At 37.2% G+C, this 26172-nt stretch overlaps 1 protein-coding gene across 1 annotated transcript in view; it reads left to right on the forward strand.

Moving 5' to 3' along the window:
* Positions 1 to 21543, forward strand: part of BTC (betacellulin) — a 50243-nt gene extending 28700 nt beyond the window's left edge. Inside the window, exons 3-6 of the mRNA XM_079153096.1 lie at positions 12213 to 12330; positions 17029 to 17175; positions 18681 to 18791; positions 20086 to 21543. Coding sequence (XP_079009222.1) covers positions 12213 to 12330; positions 17029 to 17175; positions 18681 to 18789 — 374 coding nt within the window. The 3' untranslated portion in view covers positions 18790 to 18791; positions 20086 to 21543. The remainder of the gene's footprint in view (positions 1 to 12212; positions 12331 to 17028; positions 17176 to 18680; positions 18792 to 20085) is intronic.
* Positions 21544 to 26172: the final 4629 nt, after the last annotated feature.

The raw sequence follows: 26172 nt of genomic DNA on the forward strand, positions 1-26172 counted from the left end.
TTTCCTTCTGTTACTATTGATTTCTAGTTTCATTTCATTGTGATCAGAAAAGATAATTGGTATGATTTTAATCTACTTAAATTTGTTAAAACTTTTTGGTGCTATAACATGTGATTCATCTTGAAGAATACACTTCAGAAAAATGTGTATCTGCTGCTGTTCTGTATATATCAGGTAGTTTCTTTTGGTCTATAAGGTTGTTCCAAGTCCACCATTACTATTTTGACATTCTATCTGGATGGTCTGTCTATCATTGAAAGTGGACCATTGGAGTCTTCTAATATTATAGTATTGCTATCTCCAAGAAAGTTTTCCAGATGACGTTGGACTATCCTAGATCTTTCTTTTCTTACCTGTAATTAATTCCCAGGAAAAACTGTAGAGTATGCTAGGAATCATCATCAGAACACTCACACAACTTCAGGAGTAACTGACCAGAATAGCCGGGTTCTGCTCCTGTCCCTTCTAGATGTCCTACAGTGTTTTAACATAGTGAGTCTCCTTTATCCATGGTGTAAATCTCAGGGAAAACTCCCTTTCTGGGTTCCTCAACTGCAGTACCACATGGAGCACACACAGATGAGATTCCTTTCTCCCTGTGTAGTTTTCCTCAACTTTGGTGGTCACCACAAATCCTGGTCTTCTATTGCCCCTTGTTGCCTGTCTGTGAAAATAAAGTTGTTTTGCTTGCTGTGTGAGTGTTTTGTCTACTGGACTTGTGCAAACAAACTGATAACTAATGAATAGTGAGTATTATCTATTTCTTCTTTCATGTTTGTCAATATTTGCTTCATTTAAATGTTCTTATGTTGGGTACATATATGTTTACCATAGTTTTATCATTCTGGTAAAATAAAAACTTTACCTTAGTATAATGTCTATCTTTCTCATTTGATCTCCTGTGGCATATTTTAAATTAATGCTTATTCTGTCTACTATATGTAGAGCTACCTCTGATCTCTTTTGTTTTTCATTTGTGTGAACTCTATCCATCCCTTCAATTTTGGCCTATATGTATTCTTAAATCTAAAGTGATTCACTTACAGACCATGCAAGACATATGGTTGAATCTTGTTTTTCTGTTTTTTTTTTTTTTTGTTGTTGTTGTTGTTAATTCATTCAGCCATTCTGTATCTTAGGATTGGGAAGTTTAACTTATTTACATTTAAAATAATTACTGATAGAGAAGGAATTACTATTTCTATTTTGTTAATTATTTTCTATCTTGTAGTCCTTTTCATCTCCTGCTGTTTTTGTTTATTTTCTGTTGTTTTAATTGATATGCTTTGATTATTTTCTCTTTTTCTTTTACATGTCTTCTATAGATATTTTATTTGTGTTCACCTTGGGTTTTCATAAAATATAATTAGAATAGGCTACATAAAGTTGGTAACAGCTTGACTTCAATCACATAAAAATATTATCCTTTTACTTCTCCTCATTCTACCCCTTGTGAATAATACCACAATTGATATCTCTTTAGTATTGCATAGACATTAATATATTTTATTTATAACCATTTTTATACTCCTGTCTTTTAATTTTAAAATTTTAAGTGATATATCTCACTAAGTAATAGACTGTTCTGTGTCTACATATTTTACATTTACCAATAAGTTTTATACTTTCTTATTTAGCATTCTTTGACGTCCACTTAACATTGCTTGCAAGGTAGGTTTGGTAGTGATGAAATCTCTGACTTCATCTGGGAAAGTCTATATTTTCTTAATTTTTGAAGGTCAGTTTTGCTGGGCTAGTATTCTTGGTCGGCAGATTATATTTCTTTCAGTGCTTTGACTATGTCATCTCACTCCTTTATGGCCTGTAAGATTTATTCTAAGAAATCCACTTATAGTTCAGTGCAGATTCCTTTCTATATGAAACGTCTTGCTTCCTATTATTTTCTCTTCATCTTAGATTTTCAACAATTTGATTATGTGTTCTGGTGTGAATTTCTTCAGGTTCATCTTATTTGGCATTTACTAGGCCTCCTGTGTATGGGTATTCATTTATTTCCTTAGATTTAGAAAATTTTGTTCATTTTTTATATGAATAAGCTTTCTGCCCTTTCTCTGTTTTGTTCCTCTCATACTTACATAAACTATATATTGGGCTTTTTGATGGTAATCCTTTGTTTAGATATGAGGTTCCCGCCAAAAGCTCATGTATGGGACAATGCAAGAAAGTTTAGAGGTGAAATGATTGGATTATGAGAGCCTTAACCTAATAAGTGTACTAATTCCCTGATGGGTATTAACTGGCTGGTAACTGAAGGCAGGTAGGGTGTGGCTGGGGGAGGTGGGGCATTGGAAGTGTGCCTTTGGGATATACATTTTGTCTCCAGAGAGTAGAGCTCTCTTTGCTTCCTGGTTCCATGTCCTGTGTTTCTTTTCTCCGCTCCACTCTTCTACCCTGATATTCTGTCTTACCTAGAGCCCAGAGCAATGGATCCAGCTATCTATGGACTGAGACCTCTGAAACTGTGAGTGCCAAATAAACTTTTCCTACTCTAAAAAGGTTCTTCTCAGGTCTTTTGGTCAAAGCAGCAAACAAGTTGACTAAATCATCCTTCAATCTTCTTTTTCATTCTTTTTTTGTTTTTGTTCTTTTTAAACTATTCAATTTCCAATGATTTCTTTAAGTTCACTGATACTTATTTTTTTGCTTGACATCATCTGCTTTTGAACCTCTAGTGAATTTTCAGTTCAATTATTATTCAGCTACAACATTAATGTTTGGTATTTTTAGGCATTTCTATCTCTGTTGAAATTTTTACTTTGTTCATTCATTGTTCTCTTCTCTTTGTTCAGAATTCTTATGATCATTTATTTTGAATTCTCTGTCAGGTATATTTCTTCATATCATTAGTATTGGTTTATTTTGACACTTTCTTTGTGATAATTTTTACTCTTCCTTCAGTTTTCTTGACTCTCTTTGCTGGTATTTGAATATTAAAGAAAATACCTACTGCTCTCAGTTTTCGCAGGCTGGCTTATATGAGACAAGACCCTCATCAATCAATCCAGTTAGATATTGTCAGGACCTTTCAAATTTCCATGCTAGTCATCCAACTCCTTTGTTCTTAATGACCCTTGGATTCAAGAGTATGCCAAGTCTCATCAGTGCTCTGAGACAAATTAGACCAAAGTCAGTTTCTTGACAGCTTTGAGAGGAATTGGATCTTTACACACTCTTCCTGACTTTTTCTCTCCACAGGGAGAATCTGAGAAAGGGTCTTTTTGCCCTTTCAGTCTCTGCTACTTGTGCATGGTTGTGGCTAGTTCAAACCATTGTCTCTGTTCTTACTGGTTCCCAGGCAACTAGAGTTTGTCGGTGCGCCAACAGAGGCAAGACAGAGAGAAATCATTTGGCAGCCCCCAGTTAAGAAAGGACAAGTTACACATTGGATGTGAAGTTCAACTCTTTTACTCCATGGGGAGAAGGTGGGAGCTGGTATTGTCTTCTGCTCACTCTGTGCTGAGCCAGAGAATCACTGGTGTAAACTGCTGTCTCTGATATCACAGGTCCCATGTTGGGGAGTGTATGTTCCAACACACAAGACAGAAACCAGTCTTCTGAGAAGCCCCTGTGAATGTTGTGGTATTGGATATGCAATTTGAATCTTTCCCTATCAAGGCAGAAGTTAGGATGTGGAATTGGGGGCGGGGGTGGTCAAAGTCTGATCACGTGGTACTGTACTGTGGGTAGAGACTGAGGTTAGAGGCTGTGTTGACTTTCCCTGATGGCGTCCATGTGGGTGTTTCTGCACTCATCCAGAGTACAGGGCTTTTTCAATGAAATTCTGCATTTCTCACAAAGGGAATTTGTCTGATGTTGTTGATGACTCAGTGCAGGGGAGGAGAGTGGAAGGCTTTTTATTCTGCTGTCTGGTTGACGTTACTCCTTGTTTTTTTAATTTTTGATGTATTACAAATAGATGCTGTTTTCATATTTTTCTCCAGTAACCTTTAACAAAAGAGGGGCTAAGGAAAGCCCCAAACAGCATAATCCTTAATCTTTCACAGTCATTTTGTTATTTCAGCATCTTTCTGCTTCCATCACCAGTCTTTCTTTCTTTAAAGACTGTACCATGGATGCAGCTCTTCCCTTTGTCACACTCCACGGTAATCAGGGACACATGGCCTCTTGCACAGTCCTCATCCATAGGTGTGTTCCCTATTGTATAAAAGCCAATTTCTCAGAGGGTAGAAACTATAGAATATGGTCTATATGTTTAATTTTTAAAATTCAAACACGCATTTTAGCATTACTTATATACTATTTAAGATTTTTACATTCCTCTTCCCTTCTACTGAGAAAGATCAGTAAGGAAGTAAAGTTATGTTTGTTCCCCTCATAAAATCCATACCTTTCTCTGGATTTTGCTCCAGGAATTTCCCTTGGTCACAGTTTCTCAGATGTGCTCTGGGAAAAATGCCCAAATAAGTTTTTTTAGGGTCATGTCCTGCTTTCTTCCTGAAGCTTCTGTGAAGAACCAAATTGATGAATTCCTGATTCTTTTCTCCACCATCATTTTTTGTTTCTATCCATTTCAGTCCTATTTAAGAGTTCAGGTTGGCATTTCTAAATCTTCTGTTGCCCAAGTAACAGTATGAGCACAATTAGATCTGTAGCTTGGTGGAGGACTAGAGTTTGTTCACCCCAATTTGATGTCAGAAAAACAATTTTAGACTTTTCTGTATAGGATATTGTTTTCTTGAAAATGTAATAATATATTTTACTATTTGAGAAATATTTCCAGGAGATGGAAAGAAAAAGGACTCCAGCATGACTATATTTTGGACAGTGTTGATGAATCAAATGAGAAACTAAAAATGCAGACCAAAAATAGCTAACTTTCTTTGGTTTATTCTTCTCTTCATAATAGCCCATTTTTAATGTACTCAGAAAACAGCAAAGAGCAAACAGCAAAATCCTCCCAAATGATGATTCCAAACATGAAGAAAATCAATGGGTTTGATTCTGAAAATGCTTATCGGAAAATGGGCTTCCAAATTTTTGTGTCATCAGAAGTGACATTATTTTATATTATCATTGTCCTTTCATATTACCAGGCTCATTCACGGCGTTGCCTGGAAATACCACCTAAAAGCAATACATGGACTTCGGTAGACATATTTGAGTGCTCTTTCAGGGTTGAGGCTGGGTGGGCCTGCTCTTAAGTTATAATTAACTGCCTTTAAATAAACTCTCTTCCTTTTCTTTTCCTTCCCCTCCCTTTCTCCCCCTTTCCTTTGGTCTTTGTTTCCTTCCTTATCTTATGTTCTTCCTTTTCTGCTGTGTTTATTATATTACATTTACACGTATCTAGGGTCCACACATCACACCAACAACACTCACGGAAAATGCTAGCACCATCATCTGTCAATCTTCTACTCATTACCAGGTACCTTCTACTGTTTTACATATATGAATTCACTTAATCTTATGGGATGTCTTTGTTACCCACTTTTTTAGATGAAAAAAAAATTGAGACACAGAGAGGCTAAGTAATTTGTTTAAGGTCACACAATAAACATGACTTAGGAGAGACCATCTCCTAAAGTGCTTAGAATCACGGGGGAATATAAAAATGTGAAATGTGAGGGAATTACTTTAAAAGGAAAGTTGCCTGGAAGTAAAGTCTAAATGGATAACAGGTTCTTGAAAGGATAATTAATATGGAACAGGAGCAGATCTTTTCTAACAGTTGGCTATGTGACCTTTAGCAAGTTGCTTTAACTTTCAAAGACAAGTTTGGAACCTGTAAAATGAAGAAGTGAATTGGATGATCTTTGGGAATCCTTTCTGTGTCCAAATGATTCTATGATTTAATTTTCATAATCTAAGTATTCTATTTTTAATTTGTCGTTTTGTAACCTGAGTAAGGCTGTATTCATTCTGCTAATACACGGGATCACCCGCATCTAAGCAGCAGGTCCTCTTCTAGGTGCCTAGGATGACTAGTGAAAACATGGTTGAAGATAAGGTCAGAAAGGCAGTGGACAGATGGACAGTGGGGAGGTCATACAAGGCCTTGCCAGGGTCTCTGAGGACCTCATTTTTTAATCCAAGTCAATTTAACAGCATCACTGTGGTTTCTTGTACAGTCTAGGCAGTGAAGAGGGCTTCAGCAGAAGCAGGGAGATAAGCTAGGTGTTGCCATGGAGACTCCTTACAGCCCAGAAATGGCTTAGATCAGGGTTGAGGAGATGGTAAGGGTAATTCTGCATGTATTTTCAACACAGTTAATCAGTTCTGCTGATGAGTTGGATGTAGTATGAAAGATAAAGTTAAGATACTGCCAAAATACTTCGTCTAAATAACAGAAATAATGGTAATTATTTACTGAGTTAATGGAAGGCCATTTTTAAGGGAAAAATCAAGGATTGTATTTTTGGAAGGCTTAAGTTGAAATGCTAGTCGGAATCTAACTGGAGATGTTAGTTATATTGTTGGCATTGAGGGAAGATACTTGGGATGGAAACTACTTTTGGGAATCATTATCCTAAAGATGTGTTTACAGAAAGGAGACAATGAAACCATTCAGGGAGTGAATGTGGAGATAGGAGATGAGTAAACATTGAGCTCCAGTGCACTGTAAAATTGTAGAGATTGAAGGAGATGAGGAAGAACCAGCTAGAAAACCAGCAAAGGAGCCAACGTATACATTAGAATGAATAATGTACAATCTTGACATACAAAAAGAAATGCAAGCTTTCTTTCTGTCCCTGATCTTCATTGGCTCCCAGCCTTGAGTAATTTTAAATGCATGCAAATATGCATTTAAACACTTCAACACTTCAACACTTTCTGTTACTGTAACAAATACCCAATATAATTAACTTGTTAATGAAAAAGGTTAATTTTGGCTCCCAATTTTGGAGTTTCCGTCAATGGGTTGGCTCCATTGACTTTGGGTCTGTGGCAAGGCTGTGCATCATGACTGGAGTGTGTCAGGGAAGATGCTGCTCACCTCGTGGTGACCTGGAACCAAAGAGAAAGGAAGAGACCAGTGTCTCAGAACCCCTTTGGGAGCATGCCTCTAATGTCCTAAGACCTCCCACAAGTTCTACCTCCTAAACATCTATCTCCTAAGGGCCAGGGGCTGGAGACCAAGCTTTTATCACCTAGGCCTTTGGGAGACACTTATCCAAACCACAGCAACACTGACTTCTTTTTCTTTAAAATGTGCAGCTCTAAGCAGAAGTGCACTCCTGTAATGGTGGACACAGCCACCCTGGTTAAAAGACAACTTGCTAATCTGCCTGCATTGCTGCTGTCCCTGACCCACACATTCCCAGCAGTTCAGAAAGGGGGAATGAGTAAATCTGTGAGATGTGACGTCTTCTTTTACTTTGCTAGAGCAAATGCCAGTAGATATAAGACAAATGGGAATCCTATATTATAATAAATTTTCAAATTTCGTTTTTCTTCAAGGACACCATGAATTCCCCTTCTCCAAACTCACAGAGTTCATTGGCAAGATAAGAAGGAAAATTAACTTAAAAGATTTAAAACTTTCTGCCTCACCTTTTGGCTTAAGCAGGTTGTACAATGAGGAAAACTCTATTGGGAAGATGCCTAGAAGCCAAGGAGTATAATATCAAAGCCTTTGGCTCTACTTCATAGGCTCAGAGGAAATTTTTCTAAACTCTTTCATTCTCTTTTGTGTACTTCTTCCTTTTGTAGGTCACATACCTGTATGGGAGGATGGATTAGTAGTTATTTGTTTTCCTTCCCCTCTCTCCTTATGAACACCTGTGGGACTTCTATTTCAAAATTTAGCACCCCCTTTTATGTCTCTTACTTAGAATTTTAACTATGTATCTAAATAAGGAGATAGAAATACTATGAAAATATAACCAGTGTAATAAGTATTAAAAAAGTGTTGTAATAATAATGGTAGTATTAATTGCCATTAGAATTCATTCAGAGTAGCATTGTCAATATTAATGTCATTTACAGAATCAACAGATTTGTAACAAGCACTGTGTCTCAGTATTAAGTGAAAGTTTTATGAAAAAATAGACCTAATGAATCCATTCCCAAGAGTTTTAGTCACAAAAGCATCACAAAGCTTCTTTCTTCTTAAGAATTAGAATCATACACAGAAGGACAAAGGAACCATACTATGCTTAATTAAAGAATCCTTCAAATTGAAGAAAATTCCATATTAGAAATAAATCACTTGGGTGTGTCAATCTTCCTCCCTATTGGCTTAGCCCAAAGGGATCTATTACTTCTCATCCAGCAATTCATAGGACCCAAGGAAGATGATCACTTCTTATCTAACTGCTCCAGTGGTCTAAGAAACATGTCTTTGCTTCTGATTCTTTTTTCAAATTCTTAAAATTATATTTTTACCCACACTGACCTGCAGTAATCCTAATGGTTGTTTTACTGAATTTGCTTTAGAATCTTTGGAGAATATTGTCCCATGAAGAGATTGCAATCCAGTAGTACCCTTCAGGTTGTGTTGTGGACTGGCCCACCAGTAGATATAAATTTTCAAAGAAATTTTGGAGCATCATCTCACCCCCCGGGGGGAATGCTTCAGTTTAGGGAATATGTGTTAGAAATGGCAAGGTAGGAGGAAAAAAGATCAATTTCATTTCACCATCCCAGGGTCACAAGAGTTTTCAAGAATAAAAATGACACCTGGGACAAATCATTATTTTGTCATAGAAGTAATTATTCCTTCTTTTCAATGAACAAGTCTGGCATGGAAGGCCTGGTTTTGCCCTTCTCTGTCTCTATCATCAGGTTTCATGATAAGCAGAAAACATTTGGCTTCACAGTTGTTCAATTTTCAGATAGCACGACCTTGGTGTATTCTGATGAGAAGCAACTGGAATTTTAGGTGCAGTTCTCAAGGGAGAATGATGATCAACTTTCTCATTTCCAGGAGAGGAAAAAGGATCCCTTTGGGTTTGTTTTGTTTTGTTTTAGATGCAGTATTTGTGATTTGTTTTTCTTTCGGGTTAGAAAGTTCCATAGAGAAATCACTGGACATTTTCTGCCTGGTGACATGGAAAGGTTTTAAATTCAAATAATGCTGGGAATACTTCAGAGCATGCTTCTTTGGCAAAGGAGGGAGTTCTGTGAGTGATCAAAACAAGACCTGGCAACCATTTCGCTGGCATGGATTTGTGCTGCTTGGATGGGCCGAGACTGATCAAATCACTGCATCCAGCAGCTGCGGGTTAATTTGCTTTTGGAATTATACTCCGTGTGGTGTTTATTAAAAAATTGGGTGTATTTAAAGGGGCACAGCAACTAGTGGAATTTGTAAAGTTTAGGTTACAGAGCCAAATGGCTTATATTTAAAGGCAAGTATGCCTTGCAAATCAAGGAAGGCTTTCTGCAGCAGGCCAGACCTGTCAGTAAGTCTTGCTGCTTCTTGAATTCATTTCTCTGCCCTCCATTGCCATGGTCCAGGCCCACATCACACTTGTCTGCCTAGCTCAGGTGTGCCCTGGTGTTCCCCTGCCATCTTTCTGCTCTCATGCAGTCTTCACTGTCCTATCTAATGCATCCATGGAACACTTCACAGTTTATTCTTTCATAGAGGATTTAATTTCACTCACGAGAACCATCTTCAGCTCTCTCTTGCCTTTATTCATTTCAACCCCTGACACTCAGTTCTCTAGATCTGTTCACAGCTGTTCTGGGTTCCTCCCCTTCAGGACCCTTCCATTTCAATTAGCTCTGTCTTCTACCCGCTGCATTCAACCTGTGTATTCTTGATTCTGTGATTTTCGTTGCTCTTGACATTCTTCTTAATTAAATTGATTGCTTACTGTCTCCTAAAGTTTACATTGTCCAGAAATTTTTCCTTGATTAGGAAAGCAAATACTTACACAAGATATCTCTTAAGACTACCAAGATTTTCAATGTTACAGATTCACCTCGTTTTCTGGGGATTTAATGTTTTAGGAATTCCACTAGGAACTTCCATATCTGTATCTATATCTACATTTGGAATATACATATATATTTGGAATATATATGCTAAGAGATACTGTGCATATATACAAACTTGTATATATATATATATATATTTCTATATATACAGCTCTTTAAAGCAGCAGTTTTCTTCTTCAATTTATAGATGAGGACACTGAACTCAGATATCTTAATTAGCTTGCCCAGACTCATTATAGCTAGTGAAAGGCAGAATTGAGAAATAAGCACTAATTTTCTTCTAGTTAATCCAGTGTTCTTTTCATCATTTTCAGTGTGCTACAACTTTTTATGCAATTATAATGGTGGTTTTTGGTTGATTGCATTGTTTTTAATTTCCTGTATTGCATCAATTAAGATGGTTAGGTAGGACATTCTTTATTTTCCAGTGCCTCTTACAGGGTTAGAAAACATTTAACCAATTAAAGTTGACTTACCAAGTTATTTGACAAAATAACTTATTTTCCTTTGACACACTGTGCAGTTATTTCTAGAATTTTCAATCCTTCTGATAAGAGTCCCATTGACTAATGTTCATGGGAGCAAATATCTGGCATGCTCAGCAGTTGGGTGGTAACCAAGTCAACAAACAAAACCAGGTCAGCCAGTTCTTCAGCAATATTCTGCCATCCCCTGAAACTCTGGACAGTGTTTCTGTATCTGTGTGTTCCCCATCCACAGATTCAGTCAACTGTGGATTAAAAATATTCCCCATAAATTGCTTCTGTATTTGACCATGCACACGTTTTCTTGTCATTATTCCCTAACAATGAACTAAAACAACTATTTACATAGCATTTATAATAGATTAGATATTATAAATAATCTAGAGATATTTTTAAATATATGAGGAGACATTGCATATGCATTTCATATAATGGGTTTAAGCATCCTTAGATTTTGGTATCTGCCAGGAGTCCTGGAACCAAAACCTTTTGGATACAAAGGGATGACTGTACTGTATTTAGACATCATAAAAATTTTCAAAATATATATAATCCAAAGTCATTTGAAATTCTTATTTCTGGTGGCCCTGTATAATTGTATGTGCTGATTTCACAATATTAAGAAGTCTGGTAATCATTGCTATTAAATAAAAGAATTATTAAATGTCATTGGGATGCCAGGTGCCTTATCAAACCTAGTGTGAAATGCCCTTCTGAAGTGAAACCCAAATGGGCTTCAGATGTCTGACTCCTGCAAGCTGTTGGTCATACCATGAACTTGGAAAGTTTGACCCGGATTGGCACTGGCTTCTGAGTTATTTTTCTCTGGGTGTGAGCAACAGTCAATTGCAGACCAACAGATGAAACAGTAAGTTATTTCTATACTTTTTCTCTGGACGGTCAATATGTTTTGAAACTTGACCTGTGGGGAATAGGGAAATTGTTACATATCACTATCCATAGATGAAATATCAGGCAATCAAGACTCTAAAAGAGTGGGAAGTAGGTCAGTGCAGGATTGAAATCCAAGACAGGAAACTTCTAGTGTTTTCCTCCTCCTCCAGCGCGAGAGAAAGCCTCCATGGGCCCAGTGAGTGCCACAGACTCCCACTGAGGCAAGCTGGACATCTGGATGCACCAGGCTGGGAGTAGAGGTCAGACACCTGCTGAGCAACTGTTTTGACAGATTGCCAGCTATAGGGTAGCAGTGGAGAGCATGGGCCTTGGCTGTGTCGCATTCCTACCACTCTCAACTGTGATCTTGGAAGGTGACTTAATCTTCTGTGTTTTGCTTTGATCACCTATAAGTTGGGATTTGCATGGTACTCACCTTACATGACTGTTGTGACTGTTAAATGAGATGATATAGGAAAAGTAAATAGAACAGCATCAGTAAATGCTGTTTTCAGTTAAAAAAGCAAAGAACAAAAAACAAAAACCCAGCTCAGCAGCAACAAAAACAAAACAAAAACAGAAACCAACCAACCAACTCCTTTTTGTAGTGAGGTTCTCATAACATTCACAAGAAGAAAGCCTTCTCTCTTATTATATCTCTGTTTTACCCATGGAAGATACCAACATTTCTGAGAGACAGGTGGGACTCAAATCTCAATTACAATGTGAAACACTCCGACCACAATCCCTATTGCCCAATTCCTCGTGCCATCTGGGGGTCCTAAAATTCTGACTTTTATCCTAGTGTGGAGAGAACAAATGAAATTGGAATGTATTCTCCAGAAAAATCATCAGTGAGATAAGAATAAAATTCAATCTACAAATGAACTTTTTCTTTTTTTCCAGCTACTACCACACAGTCGAGGCGGAAAGGCCACTTCTCTCGGTGCCCCAAGCAGTACAAGCATTACTGCATCAAAGGGAGATGCCGCTTCGTGGTGGCCGAGCAGACACCCTCCTGTGTGTAAGTGAAGCACCAAAACCATCAAGCAAAGGGGTGCAGAGCAGGCTGCACCTGGGGTGCCGAAAGGGCTGCTCAGCCTGGGGCTTGACAGGGCGGAAAGTCTGAGCTAACCATGCCATCTGTCCAGACAGTTCCGCCTGGTCCTGCCCTCAGCCACTTGTTTAGGGCCCGGTCGGCAGCCACTTACGGAGAAACTGACACACACTTTCCTCCTGAAATATGAGTGTGTGAGAGCACAGATCCACTTCCAGCCTGGGCAGTGTCCTCTGCTTCCTTGCGCAAGCAAAACCGATTCTGTCCAGTGTTCGGATGCTTTTCAGCTGGAATAATCTCCTGGGGGTTCAAATGGAAACAAATTCTTCTGGCATGCTTTAGGTGGTTTGTAGTTAATGTAAATATGAAGGAATTCCTGCCAAATTAAAAGCTCCATTTGCAGGTGTCAGTTAAGTGTGAAGAAGTCAGTCTTATTTATAAATAAGAGATCAGCAAAGCCCTCTTAGTACAATTGGGGACTGGGAGAGGAACTCTCTTTCCAACTTTTGGTAGATTTCAGAGTCAAGTTTAATTTTGCTCAGGCACATGCAACAGTTTTTGCATCTTTTAAATATTCCTTTTCTTCTAAAGAGCTGTCCCTCTAAAGTGCTGTCTGGGACATTTTCTTTATAGAAGAAGAGCAAAGTGATCTTTTATAATTTTGACCCAAAGTTCACAGAGTGTTTATGTTATTTTTCATAGTTTCTCCAGTATTCAGTTTTTGTTTTTTTTTCCATAAGAATCTCAGAAGAGTGATTCTGATTTTGTGGGGAATTTAAAGGTCATAGATGTCTTCAAAATTTAATTATAATTATCTTCAATTTATTAAAGAATATGCATAGATAATATGTACAGGGATAAAAATCGTTAATGCAAAATATCAAGAAAAGTGTGTGTGGATGGCTAAGAAGGGTAGAGCTGATTCTTTGAAATTCCATTTTATTATTTACCTGCTTGGAGGCATATTGTCAATGTCCCAGTGTCAACGTCCTTTAACCCAGTACATTTTTCTAACTTGCCTCTATGTCTGCAGATTTATTGTTTTTTAATGCTGCTTTCTTCTAAAATGAAAACCACAGTGTGTAATTCACTTGACTAAAATCAACACACAGCTTGTCCCACTCACTTTGAGGTTAAAACATATTTCCTTGATTCTGTGGCTCCTCTGATTCTGACTTAACTTTCTAGCTATACCTCTCACCATATTCCCAAATATTCCCATAAAGTCCTACATACCTATTCATAGTCTATTATACAAGGTCCTCACGTAGGCTTTAGAGCTATTCCTACTGATGGTTCAAATGCCATCTCCTTCTGGACCCGGCCCCTCACTGACTTCCTCCTTCCCAGGCACACAGCCCTGTGTCAAGTGGATGCCCCTCCTCTGCCATCTGGTCACACTTCAATGGAGTGCTTATCCAGTAGAACATAGCTGTCAGTTTCTTTGAATGACCACTCTGTGGTTGTGAATTCCTAGAGGGCGGGGCTTGTGGCTTATTCAGTTTTGTATTCCAGTGGTAAGCATGGAACCTAAAATTTAATAGGTACGCAAAAAGTAACTGATGAAGGAATGAATAAGTGTCTCTACCTTAGCCCATCTCTTCTATACCAAATTTCAAAACCAAGGCCTCAATCAGAACCAGAAGATCTTAGCAGCAGAACAATACAGAACCAAGGGGAGGCAGAAGAAGAAGAACATGGGGGTTAAGATACAGATTTTATAGTCAAATGGACCTAAGATAAGATTTTGTTTTCATTATAAGCAGTGTAAACAGTTGGGTCAATTACCTGTCCTGAACCTCAGTTTTATTATTAAAAGAATAAAAATACCTTCCTTTCAAGCATTGAAGGTTAAACCAAATAATAAAGGTAAAATAATAAATGCATATGGTTCCTAACACTTCAGAGTAAATGTTCTGCAATCATTGAGGGGAGTGGGCAGATGTCCTACCTAGGACTGACCTTTCATGGCTCGGTGTAGCATGAATTTAGACAAAACTGCCTACCATTGGTGATAACATCATCTAGGGAAGCCAAAAATATCTCCGTTTTGCTTGTGACCATACAAGTTTATGGACTCTAGTTTATATGCACAAAAAACCAAGTTGTATTTCAAATACTTTTGAATTTAGTGTTCCCCATATTTTCTTAGAATGTGTATAATTTGCTTCCAGATATATAATTTTCATTTATTAATACAGCACAATTTACACACTGCTGAGATCATAAACTTGGGAACCAGACTGTCTGTGTTAGAGAATCTCAGTCCCACTCACTTAAGGACTGTGCACCTTGGTCTTCACCCGTAAAAGGGGATTGATAATGACCTTACCTTTTAGGTTGTTATAATGATAGAGTTAGTACTTATAAATCTCTTGGAACGGTGTTTGGTGATTATTTCAGAATGGTGACTCCCTAAGTCTGGTTTTGCAGTCCCTCTAGAGTTGTGGAATATTTAAAGATTATTCCCAGTTTTCCATTTTATTTTATAGGAAGTTTATTTGATAAATTTTATTTATCATTTAATAAACACTAAGATCTTTCTCCCTTGGTGTCTTCCTCTCCCATGTGGGAAATAGACTTGCTAAAACCATCAGCTGATAAGTCACTAGTTTGCTGAAGACTGACATGATATGAGAACCATTATAATTATGTGGTTTGACCTTCTAATATGGCTTCATTGGCTTACAATGTACAGAAGTTCATCGAGAAATTCAGTTCAAGCACGGTTCAACCACTGAATCCAGAGCTGTAATTAGAAAAACATTGTAATAGAGCAGCCAGTCATTGTTGGACCTTTTATAGGCAGAGTTATTGTTTATAAATGCCATATTTTGTAAATTTGTTAAAGAAATCTATAGTCTAACTGGAAGAGCTATTTATATGTTTGTAAGATTTAATTACATTCTTTAAACTTTATAAAACTTGCTCCCACATGTAAATGAAAATGATTTTCCCCTATTGTTTGAATTCAATGTGCTACATATTTTTGATATTTCAAGATATTCCTGCTCTCTCTCTCTTCTTCACTCTTCCTTGCTTTCTCTCTCTCTCTCTCTTTCTCCTTCTGCGGGCAGACACTGCCTGTTCAAAGAAAAAAAAAAAAGATATTCCTAAGTGCTCTCCCTGGATTTGAATCTTGGAATAAATTCATCTACCTATCTTGCAGGAGGCAATTCTCTCCCACTTCCTCCAGGTCCTTCAGCAATAGGTGGCATTAGATGTTTTCCTCCTTTGCTTGCATGGCAGTTTAACTTTCAATCAGTGATTGTTTCTGGGCTTGTGGTTTTGTTTGTTTGTGTTTTGAAACATTGTCTCAGCTACAATATTGGCATTAAGGGATCTCCTTACTTGAGATACACAGGCTTTGCAGGAATTAACTGTCTCAGTTCTTGTCAAGCATATGCTATAGAATAGCCTGGCAATAAATCCTTTCTTAAGGAAAAATTAAGTTGCACAGAAATCTTTTGAAGGTGCAGAAGTTAATCTTTTGACATTTAAGTAATTCAGTATATTGCTAATATTTCTTTGTGTTCAAATGCACCTGAGGAGAATAAAGGGAAAAAATATTTATTAATGGAAAGTTACTGATGTTACAAGATAAATTTGGTTCAAAGTTCCTTAGACAAATTTCTACATACTTTTTAAGTTTCTGCCACAAGTCAGAGAATTCTTTTTGTAGTCCACAAATCACTGAGCTATTGCTCGCCTAGTGTTACTCAGTCAAGTCCCAGCTTGGTCAACAGATTCGTAACTGTAACCTCAGACTTAGTGCATTTGCTGAGTTGAACTGTATATGAAGACGATATTGATAAGAGATTTGAGAGACTGAAGGGGGACAGCCCCATTTAGAGATCTAGTTAACTCTAGTTATTCCATTTTTTGAGGGCCATGAAATAAAAAGAGGCCACTTGGAGGGGAGGGGATGACAAACAGATCTGGAACTGTGGCCACAGAGAACTAGATGAAGGAACAGAATAGGACAAGGTATGTCGTGTTTGGGGGAGGGGAGAAGAAATTGGGGAGGTGGCGAATACAGAGTAATAGAAGAATATTCTCTAGTTTATACCTCTCAAGTAGCAGCTCTAAAACTGAAGGATAGGAGAGAGAGGGAGTGAGATGGGAAGATTCTGTAGAAGTTGTATTTATGGAACTTTCTATTTTTGGATTCTGGGGTATGAGCTTTCACATGCATTACCGTGTTTGATTATATGAAGCAATGTAATTTTAAAATCATTTTTAAGAGTTCCTTGGCTCACTGGAACTATTCATATTACCCTTGAATAAAATGGGAAATCCTGGGGATTTTTTTAATTCCTTGTCATGAGGTTTATAAGCACTGTGATTACTGTGGAGGAACTTTTATCACCCCCTCTCTTCAAGCTCAGAGATTAAAATTTCAAAACAAATTCTGATCACTTATCATTATCCTTACTTCTGTATGGGAGACATGTTAATAATGTTCAAGTGACAGGGTTTCAGTAAGTAAAGAAGGTGAAATTACTCATGAGCACAATGGAAGACAACTTTTTATTCTTATTTTTAAAAAGAACTATGTTACTTATTAATTTCAAGTAATGAAAACAATGTTAATTTCTGCAAAGAAGAAGTGGACATTCCCGTCTTGCATTTTTACCTGGTCACCCTCTTGTGTTATCTTCACAGCTGTGATGAAGGCTATGCTGGGGCAAGGTGTGAGAGAGTTGACTTGTTTTACCTGAGAGGAGACAGAGGACAGATTTTGGTGATTTGTTTGATAGCAGTTATGGTCATTTTTATCATTTTGGTCATTGGTGTCTGCACATGCTGTCAGTAAGTATTTTTAAGTTCAATTTTAAGAAATCATGTCTTGCTCTTTGTTTTCTTTCCATTTCTTCTTTTTTTCCTTCTCGATCATCTTCTCTTTCCCTTTGGCTGCAATTGAAATAAATCTACTTTTTGAGGTTCGCCATCATTGATACTGAAGTATTTATTTATATTAAAACACATAACACAATTTTTATCATTTTACTGGAAACAAGCATTATAATTTTAAACAAAATTTGTTTTAAAATTTTTAGATTGGCCACATTAAAATGACTCATTTTATGTGCAAATAATTATTACACTCTTTTCCCTGCATTTCACTTTTCATTTTAAGTCACAACTTTGAGAGTCAAGAACCAGCATGTTTTTCTTTGATACACAGTGGCTTGATGCAATCTTTTTTTTTTTGTACTGGAAATTGATTGAACCGAAGGGTGCTCTACCACTGAGCTATATTCCCAGCCCTTTAAAATTTTTGTTTTGAGACAGGATCTCCCTAAATTGCCCAGGTGGCCTTGAATTTGCAATCCTCCTGCCCCTGTCTTCAGAGTCACTGGGATTTTAGGTATGTGTGCCACAATTGTACCTGGCAATGGTTTTTTTTTTTTTTTTCTTTTTTTTTTCTTTTTAATCACAGCAACACTAACCTGTAGGATGGTAAGAAGGTGTTCTATTTAAGTGCTGTCTTCTTGTCTTGAGGAGCTAGTCAGTTTCCTAAACTATTTCATCTACTTCTGTGTTGTGGTCCCCATCAAGAGTGTGTGTCTCATGATTCCCGTCCTCACTACGTTCTTGGGAGGAAAACAGTAGCATAGACAGAGTCTTTGACTTTTTTTCCCATTCTGTCATTATGTGTCTTTGAGACTTCAGGCAAATTTCTTAACATCTATAAACTTTAATTTTCTCTAAAACAAAAGTATTAAGTCAGTATATCTATAGAATTCCTTCTATTATAAAATTGAAAAAAATATTTTTGAGCTCATAAACTTTATGATAGGAAGAAATAATTGTAAAGCCAAGTTTGGGGCAGAGAAAGAGTTTTGCAGACCTTGGAAATGGACGTTATATGAATTTTGAACTGCACTTTCAGGAAACTAGATTGTCTAGAAGATTAATTAATGTATCCAGAGTCTACAGTCACTCTCTTGGTTTTCTTTATATCTGTTCCAAGTTTCTACTGTTTCTTCTCTTCACACTACGTAATGTCCAGTGTTCTACTTTGTAAAGTGACCCCTCCTGAAAAGTTTTCTTGTGCTAACTATTCTCCATCAACAACAATGAGCCATATTCTTCCTGTTTAGATAGCTGTACCCAACCTACCCTGTTACCTATTGAAGCTATCAGTGGAGTTAGAAAAAGAGATGGTTTAAAAGAGTACCCAACATATTTATAAAAAAACAACTGACACATTTTTAACAGTCTAGAAATAAAATCACACGCTCTTATTGAATAATTTTATATTCACATGTACTAATAGGCCCATATTAATTTCTAACATGTTATTTTCTAAGTCCTCTTCGGAAACATCGTAAAAGGAAGAAGAAGGAAGAAGAAATGGAAGCTCTGGGTAAAGATATAACTCCTATAAATGAAGACATTCAAGAGACTAATATTGCTTAAGAGTAAGTAGATAGGAAACTATTCAGGTGATCCTTAAGTGGTGAGATGGGGCTTAATTATGTCTAATAATCAATGGTTGGAATTTGATTATGTTTAAAAACATCTAAAAGTAATTTGATTCTGTCCCCTTAAAACCTGAAGTCAAATAAAATACTCTGTCATATCTTTCTTCTGAATGTTACCACTCAAAGAGAGAGGCATTCTAATTCTGCATGGTGGTAGTGATTATTTCATATTTTTTTCTTCCTAATTTTTGGGCATAAGGAAGAGGTATTTTTAATTTATATTTACTAACCATTTACCATATGCCATTGCTGTCCCAAACTCTTTAAATGAATCAGTCAGGATTTCAACAGGAATCATAAAACAATTTGGATGATCCCAGGAAATTTTGTAGAGGGGACAGTGAGGGCAGGTTTAAAGCAACCCACAAGGAGTGTGGAGGCTTCCTGAGTCTGGCAATGGCAGGGAGCTATTGCCCTTCCTATGACTGGTGAGGCTGGGGTAAGAATTCCCTAGCACACAGAGGCTTGCTGGAGAATCCACACAGCAGGAGCTGTAGTTATACAGCCAATGCTGGGACCTTAACAATGGAAGAAGAAACAGCAAATAAAATACCCAAGACTTCTTCCTGCCTTCAGATCTGCCACTGATGAGTTCTACTACTTAAACCCAAGCAGAATCCAGAGAGCAGTGGAGACCCCTGATGCAATCTGTAGTGACCAGCCTCCTGGATACGTAGCAAGACAGAAAGGCTGGTAGGGGACCCACAGAACAGAACTAGCAAAATCTGGCAAGATAGTTTTAGTGTGATAACATCAAACCCAACTCAAACCAGCTTAAAACGGAGGCCATGTATTGGCTCACTTGAATGGCAGCCCAGAGGAAGGTGGACTTCACACTTGGTTAATCAGAGACTCACACTTAGGAAACAGATTGTTTTTTTCCTTCTGCACACTGCTCAGAGTTGACTTCATACCTGGCCACTTCTTCTAGATCCCAGGAAAGACCAGCAGCAATTTGGCCACAGGGTTCCTCATTCACATTTAGCTTGAGAGAGCAGTGTCTTTCCATGGCCCTCCCAGTTGTACAAAGAATCTCCTTTTTCTGAACATCCCAGAGGATTAATAGGATGCAATAGATGCTTGTTGAGAAATTATAATGTTCTACTAAATTATTACAAGGACCACCCTAGTGAATTCAATGCACAAATGCTACCTCTGTATTTGTTGTTATCGTCATTATTACACAGTGTTTGTTTTTTAATGGTTGCTCTTATTTTCTTCATTTTCACAGGCTGACAGCTGGTGGCAAGTTACAAAAAGCCTTACTCCTTTGAAAATGGGCAGAATGTGTCTCAGGAAAACAGCTAGTAGAAATGAATTTTAAATACTGTATTTACGTTTTATTTGTATCTTTAGTTTGTGTTGTTTATTATTGTATTTTCTCCTTTTAAAAGTTTTTATTTTATTTTGTAGGAATTGGAATTTCTTTTAGATGTGTACTACTATATATCACTCTTATGCACACATTAAAAGGAAATATGTGTGAAATAGACTGGTTATGGCATTCCTAAAACTTCTTCTCATTCAGAATTTGACTCTTCCAAAAGTCCAAAATTCAAAATTCAGAATTTTTATTGATGCACTGTCATTTATATTCAACTTTCCCCATGCAATGTTGTTCTTTGTGCCATTAATATTGATGCAGCATTTTTAAATCTCTCAGTTGGCATTTTATTAAATACAAAGAACCCAATCAATAAATGGGCTAAGGAACTGGGTAGACACTTCACAGAAGAAGATATACAGGTGATCAACAAATATATGAAAAGAGCTCATCATCTCTAGTAATTAGAGAAATGCAAATTAAAACCACCCTAAGATTTCATCTTACTCCAATTAGAATGGCTATTATCAAGAACACAAGCAATAATAAGTGTTGGTGAAGATGTGAGGACGAAGACACACTCGTACATTGCTGGTAAAGTTGCAAATTGGTGCAACCACTCTGGAAAGCTGTATGCAGATTCCTTGGAACGGATCCACCATTTGACCCAGCTATCCCACTCCTTGGTTTATACCCAAAAGACTTAAAATCAGTATACTACAGTAAAGCAGCCACATCAATGTTTATAGCTGCTCAATTCACAATAACTAGATTGTGGAACCAAACTAGATGCCCTTCAATTGAGGAATGGATAAAGAAACTGTGGTATATATACACAATGGAACATCACTCAGCCATAAAGAAGAATAAAATTATGACATGTGCTGATAAATGAATGGAGTTAGAGAATATCATGCTAAGTGAAAGAAGCCAAGCCCAAAAATCCAAAGGCCGAATATTTTCTCTGATAAGTGGAGGATGATAGATAATGAGTGGGGTATGGGGGCAGCCAAGAGGAGAATGGAAGAACTTTGGATTGTGTAAAGGGAAATGGGGAGGGAAAGGATGGGGCAAGGAAAGGTAGTGGACTGAGACAGACATCATTACCCTATGTACATGTATGATTACATGAATGGTGTGAATCTACATTGTGTACAACCATAGAAATGAAAAGTTGAACCCCATTTGTGTACAATGAATCAAAAGGCAGTCTGTAAAACTAAAAATAAACTAAAAAATAAACTAAACATAATGACTAAAAAAAATGTTAACAGCTGGAAAAAAAAAAAAGAGGAGATTCAAAGCTTCATATATTAAGCAAGGTATATTACGTATTACTTTGCTCTAAAATTGGCATCTGTGCAATAGCCACCAGGTTGAAATGATTACTAAGTACTTAAGAAGAATTTGAGCACCTATATCTAAACAAAATTTTAAATAGACCCAGTAGTTTTTAATAATAATAATTTTATTATAGTCTAGTAATTGGGGAAAAAAAGCACCCAAGTGGATAATAACAATAAGAGAGGAATTTCAATAAACTTTCACTGAAGTTTTGTCACCTGGATTATTAATCAAGTGAAAAAGTGGGAAGGAGTTTAGATCTTAGGGACTGAATTAATAAAGCTACTATTTTCATATACTTATCGTGTGCTAAGAATTTCAAATATATTATTTAATTTAATCCTTTCAGCACTCTATGAGACACATAAGATCCTTATTTTCCAGATATGGAAAGAGGCCCAAAGAAGTTAAGTAATTTATTCTAGATTTAGAGAGTTAGAAATTGGTAGAGCTGGAATTAGAAGCTTTACCCAAATGTGAAGATGGTGCTCTTAATGATCATTTTCATCACTCTGCATTGGTGCAACCTCACTCACTGAGAGAAGATTTCACATTGAACTGTGTTTTCTTTGATTCTGAGATGTCAAGGCCCTTTTCCTGCAGGAACACAGAACACCGCCTCCCAGCCGGTGTTGCTGTTACCATCATGCTTTCTGTGGAGGTGACTTTTACTGTTTCTTTGCTCCTTTATAAAGTGTCAGTGACATGAATAAATTCTTACGTTACTAAAACAAACAGATTTGCTCCATAGCTAGAATAATGAATAGAGGTGGAAAAGTAAGTGCCCAACATTCTTTAAACCCTGGATAAGTGTTTATGCTCAATAAAGTACAAAGCACTGGAAGAAGCTATTAATATCAGTGACAGCACTGCAGACCCAAGGAAGACACTGGTAGTAAACACACCCTCATTTCTTGTCCTTCTAAACAACAACATCTGTGAATGCTTTCAGGTGAATTTTGGTGCATGATCACAGCATCCACAGCATCCATTACATGAACCATCTTGCAAATGCACCTTCAACTCCATGATCTATTTACTAAAGACTGCATTAAACCCCAAATAGTAAACATTGAGCCAATATTCCATAGAACATGGAACTTCCTACATTAATTAGGAGAATCACTTTCAAAAACCAATGAAAGATGTCCCCAAATATCTGCACTTTGTGCCTGTCAGCCTTTCTTTCCAGAGTTTTTTAAAATTTTACTTTACAATGTAAATCCCAAAGCCAAGGTGAAGCAGAGAATTCAGGCCAAAACTGAAATTGTATATCTCTTTCTCATGTTTTCAGTGAGGCTAGGGTAGTGACTGTGTATTACTAAGTTTACCTATCAATAAGAGCCATGTCAAACAACTGACAATGGTCAGGATTGATTTTTTCCTTCTGACTTCATGGTTGTCCTTGACACATGATTATTTCCAATTGTCTTTTGTTATATGTGCTACATTTTCAAAAGTCTCCAAGGGGGTCATTCACACCCTCCCTCTTCCCCAGTCTTCTTTGATACTAAAAGAGCTTGAGAAAAATGCCCATTATAGAATTAAAAACACAAGACAAATGTTTGTTCTTTACTGAACCAAGGTTGTCTGACCCATAAATCTTTAAGCCAACTCAGGCTTGGAATTCCATTTTGATACTGAAAATTTAAAGATGTGTTTAGAAATTCTGTTGTCAAGAAAGAATTTCAAGGACTTTCCTGTCTTTTCAAAATGTGTTTTACAATTATTTTTGCATATATTAAATGACTTTGTTTATGTAAACTGTTAACACTATCATGTAATAAAAAACATTTATTTTTAAAACAAAGCAAACATTTTTACTTGGGAATTTTCTATTGGTAGCATGGATTAGTAATAGAAATAAATTTGAACACTATTGCTTTAAAAACTTTATACTTTATAGAAAATATTAATTAATACATTTATATAGTGAAGGTGGACACTGGGTTTTCTTTAGAAGTGAGCTTCATTTGAAGTGTGGTGGGCACCCATGGGATGTTTGTCCAACTCCCTGACCCTGTCTTTGAACTCCACCTCTGGTTGTATTTGGTCAGTCTGCGGTGAGCACTCAATCAAGTCAGGACAATTCCCATGGGAGATGGGAACTTGGTCTCAGTCTTCTTTGGGTTCTGGAAGTAAAAAGGTGTGCATTTTGAAGCTTTGACAGTTAAGTTTTGCTTCATCTGAACCAAAAAGATAAAGGAAACTGGTCATCAAAGAGAAGCTTCAAGCAAACTGTCAATAAAGAACAGAGATGAGATATAATTTTCCTGACAGAGTTAGAGTCCTGATTATACATACCATGGAATTTTAGCTTCACTCCTATCCGTGGGCTCCATAAGGAATGTTAGTATCTCTGTAATAAATTCCTCATTTGCCTTAAGCTAGTTCTATTTAGGTTTCAGTAACCTGACCAACTCAGGAGTTCCTAAGACTGCAGAGACGAGTTCTTTAATGCAGTAATTATATCCTCTGTGAAACAGAATTTTGAATCATCATTTTTAAAGAGTACCTGTTCATATATTAAGAATATTTCTAGCCAAAACATTGTAGTTTTCTCCATCCAGACATTCAGAAGAGTATGGAGAAGGAGCGGGAGTTTAGTGAGCATTGATCCGGCACCATTGTATTATAGGGATGCCACCCACTGTGAGGAATGCTGAAGAGGAATCAGACATGAGCTTTTAAGAAACTTAAAACTGGTTGAAGGTGTTTGATATGCACTGATAATTTCAATATAAACATTGTGCTATAGTGGTTTATTTTTAGTGTCCACTTGACTGGATTAAGGAATTCCTAGAAACTTGACAAAGCATTATTTTGTCCAAAGGAAATTAGCTTGTGAGTCTGAGTGGATAGTTGGGTGTTCAGTCAGCACCATTCACTTGGCCAGGGGCCCAGAGAAAGCAAAATCAGAAGGTGAATTGGTCTCTGCTCTGAGAGAGGGGAGAGGGATATAGACATTTTTTTTTTTTTTTTCCTGTTGCCTTGGATGTCAGAACTCCAGGCCTTATAACCTCTGGACTCCAGTGGCCTTCAGGCTTCAGCCTCAGACTGAGAGACACACCATTGGTTTCTCTGGTTCTGAGGACTTTGCCTTGGGTTGAACCATGCTACTCCAGGATCTTCAGCCTGCAAGTGGCTTGCTGTGAACTCTTCAGGCACACTAACTGGCTGAGGCAATTCCCCTAATAAATACCCTCTCATATATCTGTGGACATACCCTACAAATTCTGTGTCTCTGGAGAACCCTGACTAATAATGGTGCTCTGAGAGAAGCTGGAGGCATTCTGAGGACAGCGGCATGCTGTGACCAATTTGGAGGAAATTACATCTAAGTTGATGATTGGCTCTGAGAAATCACCGTCTCTGCCCCAAATCCTGGGTAACTTCAAATACTTCTTGCATTCTTATTAAATTCTACAGAATTCCTCTGAAAGCTCTAGCAGTAGAGGGACCAGTGGATGAAGAGCAGTAATCAAGTGCTTCACTCCTTGTTCCAGGCTTCCCTAGGCATGGGAGGGGAGAGTAAGGGGGCGCGTGAGTTGCAAGGTGAGGTGCTCCTGGTTTGAATGGTGTCATATGATCAAGGGATGGTCTGTGTTAGAAAACAGATTTTCATTTCCTTCCTACTGTAAATTATTTAGGCCTTTCACACTTTATACCCCATTTCTTTGACCATGATGTAATATAGATTAAAATTCTGGGTTAAATAACTGCTGTTCAGATAAGACCCACTTTGTGCAAAATTTTATGAAGGAAATCAAGGACATACTTCAGCATCCATCAATTCAAGATCAAACTATGACTCAAAAAGTCTTTCCTATTATATTCTGCATATCATTGTTAAGATAGCCTAAACTTTTTGGGGCACTGATATCATTTCATCCATTCATCCAAAATTATTTCTTAAGTCCATGTGCCTTAGGGGCCCAGACTATACCAATTAACATTAAACAGTTAAAAATAAAACAAACAGCTCCAACCTTATAAAGTTTATCTTTTGGTGGACCTAATCTTTCATGGCACAAATTTAAAACAAGACTTATCCAAGAAGTTCTATTACCCAAAGGACATGGATATAGACTTTTAACCTGAGGAATTATCCTGAAGCATGAAACTCAAGATGAGCTCTCACAACAGAATATGGTAGAATTTGCATATTTCCCTTGATCTGGAATAATTTACATATTTTAATAATGACTAGTAAGAGAAGAAAAATACAGTCATGTTTCTTTGATACAAAAATCTCTGTTTACATTTTTTTTTATATGCTTGATGAATATTGGCACTGCCATTGGGCATCTGCCCTTCTTCAATGAATCCTCTATGCTTTGAAGCATTTTTTTCTGCAAAGGAACCTGTTTGCATGTGATCATCTTTGGCAATCAAGCGTTGATGTCAGAACATGATGTGCAAATAGTTCACTCTTGCTTATTTGCTAGTGTTACTGGGTCCCAGGAATGTGTATCATAATAACATCTAGCTGGCACTTCTATAAGCTCCACATTTTTCTCCAGAACCTGTCATCTCTTGGGGGTTGAAGTAGTCTGAAATTCTTTATTAGGAAACCATATATACCACATAATTTCAAAAACTGTATCAGTGATTATTTTCAAAAGGAAAATTATTAAGGTTGTTTCTGGA

This window comes from Sciurus vulgaris (assembly GCF_902686455.1).
Source record: "Sciurus vulgaris genome assembly, chromosome: 9".
NCBI classification, from domain to species: Eukaryota; Metazoa; Chordata; class Mammalia; order Rodentia; family Sciuridae; genus Sciurus; species Sciurus vulgaris.